Source organism: Triticum urartu, chromosome 1A (assembly GCF_056163025.1).
Source record: "Triticum urartu cultivar PI428250 chromosome 1A, HENAU_Tu73, whole genome shotgun sequence".
NCBI lineage: Eukaryota > Viridiplantae > Streptophyta > Magnoliopsida > Poales > Poaceae > Triticum > Triticum urartu.
This window is the reverse complement of record NC_141873.1, coordinates 27,803,926-27,814,551: the sequence shown is the minus strand read 5'-3', so window position 1 is coordinate 27,814,551 and position 10,626 is coordinate 27,803,926. Positions and strand designations below refer to the sequence as shown.

The 10,626-nt window shown below is 39.5% G+C and overlaps 1 protein-coding gene across 1 annotated transcript; it reads right to left on the bottom strand.

The window, feature by feature from the left end:
- Nucleotides 1-319: 319 nt before the first annotated feature.
- Nucleotides 320-1,708, bottom strand: LOC125532610 (homeobox-leucine zipper protein ROC5-like). The gene is made up of 3 exons (XM_048696610.2): nucleotides 1,434-1,708; nucleotides 1,236-1,353; nucleotides 320-611 (listed from the first exon to the last, which is right to left on the bottom strand). Exons 1-3 carry the CDS (start codon nucleotides 1,706-1,708, stop codon nucleotides 348-350), a joined length of 657 nt encoding a protein of 218 aa, XP_048552567.1. The 3' UTR covers nucleotides 320-347.
- Nucleotides 1,709-10,626: the final 8,918 nt, after the last annotated feature.

The window sequence follows — 10,626 nt, the reverse complement described above, 5'->3', positions numbered from 1 at the left end:
ATGACATCCAATTTGCTGGTTTTATGCTTCTTCTTTTCTAATTAATTTGACTCAACTTGAGCTGTTTGGATACAAACTGAAAGATATAAAGATGGGCGTTGGACTGAGCTTCACGGCAGTGCCATCCCAAAGCCACTCACTCCACAACCCCTACATTGCTGCCATGATTGATAAATCTCGTGCCATCCCACGAAGCAACCATGACAGCCTACAGAAAGAAATAAATAAGCGGCCAAGTTGTGTACATGCACACAACAACAAGGCACATTATTTGCAAGCTGAGGAATCAAGCAAAAACAGGGTTCAGATGACAGAATTAACGTTGGGGAACACCAAAGACGGCGTAGTTATTTGCAGGTCAATACGGGCCACATGCTATTTTGCTGGAGACCCTCTTTAAGATGTTTGGTGGCAAGCAGAAGTTCTTCCTTGAGCTTCAGATTCTCCATGAACAAGCGCTGGCGCTCTGATGTATCCTGAGTTTGTACAATTGTCCCTCTGCATTTGAGGCAAGTGCTATTTTGCATAGCCGATATGATGGCTTGCCTTTCTGATTTTAGCATCTGCTTCTCTAACTGAAGATTGCTGGCCTCCTGCCTCAGCGTCTTGCCCTGCATTTATTTATTTCATGTATGCATCATTTCAGTGGTTATTATAAGAGTATGACACCATGGTCATGAGGGTAGTATAGTAGTACATAGCAGAAATCGCTAATGGAGCTCGAGCTCCATGGACTCAAATTTTAAAAATTCCAAAATAATATTATTTGATTTAGAAAAAATCAAGAAAACAATATGCACATACCTATGGATGAATACTACTTGTTTGTGAAGTTTTGTGGCGAAATACATTTTTGAGCGAGTTATACAAAATAACAAAACAATGTATGTCTAGAACATGTACTATTCAGTATAAAAGTACATGATTCTTTTGTACAACTCACGTCAAAATGTACTTCAATATGAAAGTTTACACACACTATATACTTGTGTGTTTATTTTCAGATATTTTTGAATCTTATAAACTTGAAATTTTATTTCTTTTTAAATCTCGCTCTGTGGGGAAAGAGTACCAAAAAGCCTTGCCCATTACATTGTGAGGTCAGATGAAAAACAATGATACTATGTTCGCTGGAGCTTATACTAATTTTCTGCAAAGCTTGCATAACTGTGTGTCGAACCTGGCCCATGTGGCGAAATCTCATGTAATTCACCATGGAAAAGAATAGTATGTACCTTACTGGAGCTGCGATGGTTTTGGAACCAAAATTTGACCTGTTGGGCACTCATGCCAAGCCTCTTGCTGAGGGTCTTCCGGAGTTTCTCATCTGGATAAGGGGATTCCCGGAAGACACTAGATATGACATTAATGAAAATAGATTAGTACACATCATCTTCGATAGGTAAGAAACATTGATTGAGTATGTATTGTACGCTTCAAGTTGTTGGATTTGTTCTCTGCGGAGACGGTGATAATTGCCGCGCCTTGTCTCCATCCTATGCTCACTATGGGTCTCTCCGTCGTTGTTTCCTTTGTCTGCAGCAACATCGCTGGCATTATCAATCTTTCCCGCATTGGCAGTGCCTCCAAGCAGACCATATATCTCCTCATCATGGTTTTTCTGGAATAGGTGGTTTTGTTCAGTTGTCATGAAGACGTCAAGATCATTGTGCACAAGATTGTTGTCTCGCTGGAACTCGCCGTCCATGTTGATCTGTTATCATGAAACAAAATGTTTATTCCCATATATAGAGTTAAAGGCACAGGTGAACTAATATTTGAAGGAGAAGCATGTAGCTGTGAAAAATGAAACCACATAAAAGGAAATGTCATACAGAACTCTACATCTCAAAGTACCTTTAGATTTTTGTGCCAACATTAGTCGGATGGTACTTCCCTTTAAAAATAATTTAAATTTATCTGTATGAGTTTCATAGACCGGTCTAGATGTAAACATGTATACTTTAATTGCCCTCTAAATATATGTTGACATACTTTCCTGGTATCACTATAGTGTATTCATGATTATCTTCCGCCGATTACTTCAATAATTTAAAAACATATATGCCCTACATAGCGATGCAAAACTATTACTTTCCAATCTCATCATGTTCTTTTATATTTATCTGGAGAACAATAGCCGATCCTTATATACATTGGGATCAATTTACATATTCCATATAAGTGATATATTTAAATAAGGAGGACTTACGTACGATACAATAAGTTACTAACTAGTCCAACAAATTATAGAAGGGATATATTACTATGTGTGGGAAATCATATCAGCCATAAATAATAGTATTATAGGCATGATAGTACAATCAGATCTATGAATATTATCAGATTTATGTTATCTCCTATATTTTACCTTTGGAAGATTAGCCTAGATGCTAGCGATATTCTTGCCATCTCCCAAGCAAAATGGTAAAAATCTACGTTCTACGTGTATCGACTCATTCCATCATGGATCTAACTTCTTTCAAAGAATAAATGTCATGACAGATGTCACAGAGTATCCGTGCTGAACTTTAGAAGCTATGGATCTGAGGACAAAAAGAGTAAAATTGTATAAACATTACTAGATGAACGGTTTCAAGAAATACCATTGACTTCGGTAGTTGTTTTCCTTAGAACTTCGATAGGCGAACAAGGACGCGAATCTGTTTTGTTCCTACTGAGATATCAAACTCATTCAGCAAAGAATAGCCACAATCATCGGAATTTAAAGGCGTGGGGAGCATGCGGAATTTGTGTCACGACCCATGATTAATGCAAGCAATAACTTGTATCCAAATATAAGAATCAGATATCATTCTTTTTAACCATAGGGCATGGCTTATATATATATATCATAATTAATACTCATTAATCATATTTATGGAGTAAATATTGGCACATTGATAAAAAATATATTATATTATTAGAACAATAGGAAATTACTGGTTCTGATTATCAATAGAAAAGAACAACTAAGATCCATAATATTTGGCTGATCTAAATGACATGCATGGACATAAAGGGTTCTTCTGCCAATACTACATATAGATGTTTTTTTACGGATTTTTTGGTGTATTCATCAAGTATGAAGGGAACACAATAGAGAATACCAACAATAAATTGCATCCAAATATAAGGCTCACATACCATGGATTTTGAATGTTGTGGCATGGCCTATATATAGGGCATAATTAATATTCACGAAACATAGTTGTGAAGTGAATATTGGCATATTTGTAAAAATATATTATATTACTAAGCTAATAGAAAATGGGTGGGTCAGATTATCAATAGCAAAGAACAGCCGAGATCCATAATATGTTGTATATCAAAATGATACACGTGGACATAGAGAGTTTTTCAGCCAATACAACATATAGGTAGTATGTTTTTTGGGTGGGGATACCTTCTGGTCTATTCATGAACTATCAAGGCTACACAAAGAACACCAAAGTTAACAAAAAATATAACTAGGTCTATAGACAGCACACACTGGAACGAGACGAAGGCACGCCACCGTCATCGCACCTCCTAAACCATTGCCAAACAAAACTTGTTGTAGTAGATAGTCTGGAAGTCATCATGTTAATTAAGGACCTACATGACCAGCACACCAGAGCAACTACCATTGCCGATGAAGAGAACAGTAGCTCATGATTAATGAATAAGTATCTGATTGATTTCACACTCCATGCTTGTTTCGTTTTTGGAATGCTCTGTTCTACTTTTCAAACACATTTGACAGGTGTTTAAGTCTAATTTCAAATAGATTTCTCCCCCCGAATTTGTTTCATTTTCAGATTGTATTGTTCTACTTTACAAATGCACTTGGAGGTGTTTGAATCTAATTTCAGTATATATTCGCTATAATTTTCTATCAATGATAAAACACGCGTCAGTTCAACTTTTAAACACACACACACACATAGACACATCAATTCAATACATGATTTAGTTTGCTATAATTTTGAACGCACCCTTGTAAGCTACACTAGTGGATGTCCTTTGCAAATATTCACTTCTAAACCTGGATTCACAAAAAACTAAAGTGTTACTATATTTCAGTTCCATCTGAACCTATTTACGGGCATCTAGACCACACATGAAAATCCAATTAACCAAAGTTGTATCGATTAATCCAAATTATGCATTATCAAGTAGCATCCATATAAGACTGTAGGGTTTCAATTGGTACGAAAACCATACCTGAATTCGAGGACAACATAGCTCACTTTTTGCCGAAGAATCACTTTCCTACCATGAATTTGGTATAATTGTTGGGGCTGAAACAACTATGGATTTGACCTTTCCAGTCCAGAGGTGGAGGTGCTAGGGGAGATCGTGTCTCATCTCTGTGTGGCTATGAGCCGGAAGTGGAAGATATGCACAAATGTATGGAAACCGAGATGTGGACATGAATCTGACGACGGCTTGTAGAAGAGAAGCAGCCAGACCAGCAAGAGAATGTGCAGGGCTATGTCATCGGAACAATGCTAAACCTTTCAGACAGATCAATAGTGCGTCGGACAGACATTTGGCACTTGTTTTGTTTTTTTGGCAAGCTGCGAGACCTTTTCCTTTGGAAAAATCCTTCGAGAGTGTAATAGAAGGTGGAGTTTGCTTAGTAGAAGTGCCCATGATATCATAAGTTAACATCCAACATCTACAAAGAGATACTCCCTCCGTCCGGTTTTATTGGGCTCGTAAGCCAAACCACCAAGACCAAGGAGGTGCACGCATGTAGAGATTTAGGAAATAAATCTGCTTAATTTGCACTCTAGCTGCCCTATTATAAGGGATAAAAGTAACACAAAATTGATTAAAATGTATTGCACATAGCATCAATTTGAAATAACTCCATTTTATTCATTACATCACCTCGAATGAGAAGTACTAAAGTGTCAAGAGTTTAAATACTTATATAGAAACTGTTAGCTTATGCAAATTTATTAATTTCTATATTCTTCATAGTACTAAAACATGCATGGAGTTGTAGCAAGTGCCCAGCTACAAAACATATTTTCTGAATAATAATTTGAACTTAGCACCAAAGACATGATACACTTCTAATCAGTTCATGCCTTCAAGCACTTTCGTCAAGCAATCAACCACATCAATTATCTTGAATAAAATAATCCGGGAGAGTAGGGAGAGAAACGAGGGAGAGAGGAAGGAGATGGAGGGAGTAGCAGGGCTGGTTGCCGATGGTGAGATGCTCTGGCATGGTACCATGGAAGCGCCGGGGAAGACCGGGGAGCACCTGGACGACGGCGGCGCGAGGTGGCGGCCTCCTTGGGTGCCATGGAGGAGGAATGGCGCATCGGCAGGAGCGCCATGGGAGAGCCTAGGAAGAGTGGGGGAGAGGTATGGGAGAGAGGATGGATTCGGGGTTGGAGATGGGGGATTTGACGGTAGATAAAGAAGTCAGTAATTAGTAGCAGGGTAGTGTATATACCCCACGTTACTACTATGGCCCGTCCGGGGGGTACGGTGGGGACCACATTGTAGCAGTGTGGGTTCATACCCCACGCTACTACTATGGCCTGTCCTGAGGGGCATGGTGTGTACCACTTAGTAGCAGCGCTCGGTTTATATCCGCGCTACTACTATCAACTTAGCAGCAGCGCGAGGCAGGTACCCGCACTACTACCAAGTGGTTACCAATAGGGGTTTTCCTAGTAGTGTATTGAGATTTGAGACAATTTTATGGAACTGCTAATTGTCAGGTTAAATCTTTACTGTTACATATAATAGTCCAATCGTTCTTGACTGTCATCGCGTATATAAGACAAGCATGTCTCTTCACACAGAATTTATTAGTAATCTCCAAAAATTATTTGGGTAGTATAAGACCGACATTAAAGTTGACTTGGACAAAATTACAGAGGTCTTACAGAGCTGAATACCTTCATGACAATCTGCTTCTTTTGCTCTTCCATGACATCAAAGACAATCTATAGAAGAGTACTAGCTATGTTCCTGCCATGGAGCAAATAAACATGATTTCATGAATACCAAGCATTGTAAATTACCATTCAAAAAGGTATTCCCATTGATCCATAGTAAGTGTCGTGGTTTTCGTTCAAACGTGAACTAAAATCACAATACTTATTATGGATTATAGGGAGTACTACACTTCTAAGACCTGAGAAGGTATAGAGCAGAGAAAAGTACAACTAAAGCATATTGTACACCACCTATCAGGATATAAGTATTGACTGAATGTTTATTTGAAACATGTGTTCACTGTACATTGTGGCAAAAAACCATGCGTGTACGCTTCAATTCTGAGATGATTAGCTTTAGTTTTCAGTACTAGTCATTGTGTAAGTCTCAGCAAGTTTATCATCCACTACTGTAATAACTACAATACATCCAAAGATCTTCTCCATTACTAAATATTAGTCATCGACCCATACACCTGCACGGGCTAGTTTTGTGTTTTAATCACTACATACTAAATTTATCTTTTATGTTTATTAAACACACAAAATATACAAATTCATATTGGTGGCCATTATGATTATAGATGTAAAATATTACTACTAAAATATTGGATGGTTTAGATTGATTTTCAGAGGTAGAATATCAACTTATCTATTAGTGCCCCATCTAATTGGTGGTAGTGGTTGGGGCATTGAAACCAAAAGAGTCTTCAAACATAAGGGATGGTGAGTGTGCCATGCATTGAAAGAGAAATGTTAGATGTAAGTGCGAATAAAAAAATTGCAGCCATCTTCTATATTTTGTTGACTTTATGCACTTCAAAGTTAGGTAAAAATCAAGAGTACTATTACTTCTTATTATCATAAGTATAAAAGAATGTTAATTTATTGAACTATATAAAGAAAGGTGTGACACCACCCGGGCGCCCCTACACCCTCAGGAGCAGTAAATTAAAGAAATCTGAAAAAAATTAAAAAATGAAACTTAAAGGTCACACTATGGTGTTATATGTGATAGAAGGTCGAATTTTACGGACATAATGTATTGCCAACGTAATTCACCTAGCACTGCAGAGTGATAAAAACCGCAGTCCCAACTTCATCTATAAATTACTACAGTGGTGGATCCCATATTGGAGGCAATGATAATGAGATTGTTTTCATGCAAAGGCAGTGATGAGAATTAGTACATGTTCAACAACAACAACAAATCATAATGGTCACACCATGGTGTTCGTATATGTAATAGAAGGTCAAATGTGTATCAATCTTTGTGTTAGATAAGTCTCCAAAGCAATTACAAACTTTCATAATTATATAATATCTAACAGCAGAAACGACTACAAACTATAAGCCCGGGTACCTTTTTGGGATTAAGCAAACACAACATTTTGCTGCCACCAAGTATGCAAATAAAGTAATTTCCTTTCTACATTTCTCAAACTTCCATGTCAGTCAGCCTGTATTTTCAATTTTGGAGATGTCCCCTATGGTACAGTCCATAGGTACAGTCCTATGCATGTTTCGCAAGCCAACATAACAACATCATAAGCGTAGAAAGCATGCAATTCCTATAAGAGAAGCACATTCATCCAGCTAACTGAAGCGAATAATCATAGGGTATTGAAAAAGAAAAACATGTAAAATAGACCCTCAATGCCAGTTTTTGAAAACAGCAACGCCGATATATACACGGGAAAATATATTGCCTCACCCGTAGATGTTTCATGAAAGCAAAGAACAATGGGAATCATCACAAAATACAGAAGTAAATAGATCTGGAAAAAAAACTGTGGATATCCCATATGAGAGCATAACTGAAAATATAATAATATCCTAAATGTTCCTAGTATAACTCATCAAGTGACTTGTCTACATATGTTGGATGCTCAATCACATATATACATAAGCTCCTGCAGGAAAGAACAGAAAATATTGGTGCATTCTCCTCTACCAGCTCTATTCTAAAAGCATGATATAAGTATGTTACATAAAAGTTGAGAAAATGGAACAGATCATAGAGTAACACAGTAAACATTAGCAGTACAACCTAATCCTCATTGACCACAATGTGCAATGTGACTATTTTCTATTGAAGCCGAAACATCAATGGAAGAACTAAAATCTGATCGATTTGAACAGCGTATTATAGGACAATTATATGTCACTAGTAGAAAAAGGGTCAAACATGAAGCACATTAGTGCCGGTTTGTATTTGAGCCGGCACTAATGTATACATTAGTGCCGGTTCCAACGGCTAGCCGGGCCGCTTTCATTAGTACCGGTTCGTGGTGAACCTTTAGCACCGGTTCATGCCATGAACCGGTACTAATGAGAGTGGTGGCAGGATGTTGTCAGACTGGGGCCCCTCCATCCCCTTTAGTACCGGTTCTTGGCACGAACCAGTACTAAAGGTCGTCCTACATAAACCCTTCATCCACCCGAGCTCGCTCTGTTCTTCCCCTTTCCCCTCTCCTCTCTGTTCTTCCCCTCTTCCTCTCGAGCTCATCACACATTTTGCCCAAATTTTGTCAATATTTGAAGGCCCCCATCCATTGAAATGATCACAAAGGTTAGCAACTTTGTCCTTTCATCTCTCATTGCTAGATTTACTCTTGCAATGATTCGGATGTGGTATATATATATTCTCTTTTAAAACTAGTTGCATTTCGTGTTTATGACAAATTATGCCCATCAAGTTGACATAGAAATATTTTCTAGGAGGTATGTGAACCGGAAATTCCAACCGACCCTATTGTCGAGAGGTTAAATTTAGTTGAAAGAGAAAACGAGTACTTGAAAGAAAAATTGAAAAGAATTGAGGGGGAGAAGATGGAATTGGAGTTGCATGTTGCCGATGTCGTCGATGATCACAAGATCAAGATGGAGAAAATCCGCTTGAAGATTAGAAAGATTAGAAAATATGCCATCGATAGTGAGGCTTGGTATCATTATGCTGTTGGATCCATTGTTACCTTAGTTGTGATCTTGATCGCATTTGTTGTTGCATTTAAATGCTTTAGCTAGAGAGTTATTTGTTTGTTGCATTTAAGTGTTGTATGAACTTTATGTATGAACTTGTATTAATTTGGTCTATTCGGTGTTGTGTAATGAAGATGAGCCGGCAATGGATGTACGATGACCGATGCTCTCCCCAGTTCGTTGAGGGAGTGCATACTTTTCTGATTGCGGCTGAGGCAAACAAGCGGGCGGATGGTTTTATGCCTTGTCCATGTGCTGGCTGTAAGAATGGTCACAATTACTCTACGTCAATAACCATTCACGTCCACCTGTTTGAGTCCGGTTTCATGCCCCGCTATAATGTTTGGACCAAGCACGGAGAAAGAGGGGTTATGATGGAAGACAATGAAGAAGAAGAGGACGACGACAGCTATCCTGGCCATGGGTTCCCTGAATATGATGATACAACAATGGGGGAAGAAGCTGAGCCGGTAATGCGGGAAGAAGCTGAGCCGGCAATGCGGGAAGAAGCTGAAGAAGAGGCATTAGATGAGCCCGTTGATGATCTAGGTCGGGCCATTGCCGATGCAAAGAGAAACTGCGCAAGTGATTTGGAGAAGAAGAAGTTGCAGCGCATGTTAGAGGATCACAAAAAAATGTTGTACCCGAATTGCTTAGGTGACCACACTGGAATTGCTGCAATGGAAGGCAGAGAATAGTGTATCTGACAAGGGATTTGGAAAGTTGCTGGTAATGATAAAGGATATGCTTCCAAAGGACAACGAATTGCCCGAGAGTACGTATGAAGCAAAGAAGGCTGTCTGCCCTCTAGGGTTAGAGGTGCAGAAGATACATGCATGCCCTAATGATTGCATCCTCTACCGCGGTGAGTACGAGGATTTGAACGCTTGCCCGGTATGTGGTGCATTGCGCTATAAGATCAGTCGCGATGACCCTGGTGATGTCAAGGGCCGGCGCCCCAGGAAGAAGATTCCTGCCAAGGTGATCTGGTATGCTCCTATAATACCACGGTTGAAACGTTTGTTCCAAAACAAAGAGCATGCCAAGGCGATGCGATGGCACAGAGAAGACCGTAAGAAAGACGGAAAGTTGAGAGTACCCGCTGATGGGTCGCAGTGGAGAAAAATCGAAAGAAAGTACGGGAAGGAGTTTGCAGATGACGCAAGGAGCGTATGGTTTGGTCTAAGCGCAGATGGCATTAATCCTTTTGGGGAGCAGAGCAGCAACCATAGCAACTGGCCTGTGACTCTATGTTTGTATAACCTTCCTCCTTGGTTGTGCATGAAGCGGAAGTTCATTATGATGCCAGTGCTCATCCAAGGCCCTAAGCAACCCGGCAACGACATTGATGTGTACCTAAGGCCATTAGTTGAAGAACTCTTACAACTGTGGAATGGAACAGGTGTACGTGCGTGGGATGAGCACATGGGGGAAGAATTTGACCTAAAGACGTTGCTGTTCGTGACCATCAATGATTGGCCAGCACTCAGTAACCTTTCAGGACAGACAAACAAGGGATACCGCGCATGCACGCACTGTTTGGACGATACCGACAGTATATATTTGGAAAGGGTCCTGGTGGACAACCTGTTCCGAATGACGCTGACGGACGCGCACCCATGTGGAAGAAGAAATCTATATTTTGGGACCTGCCCTATTGGAAAGACCTCGAGGTCCGCTCCGCAATCGACGTGATGCA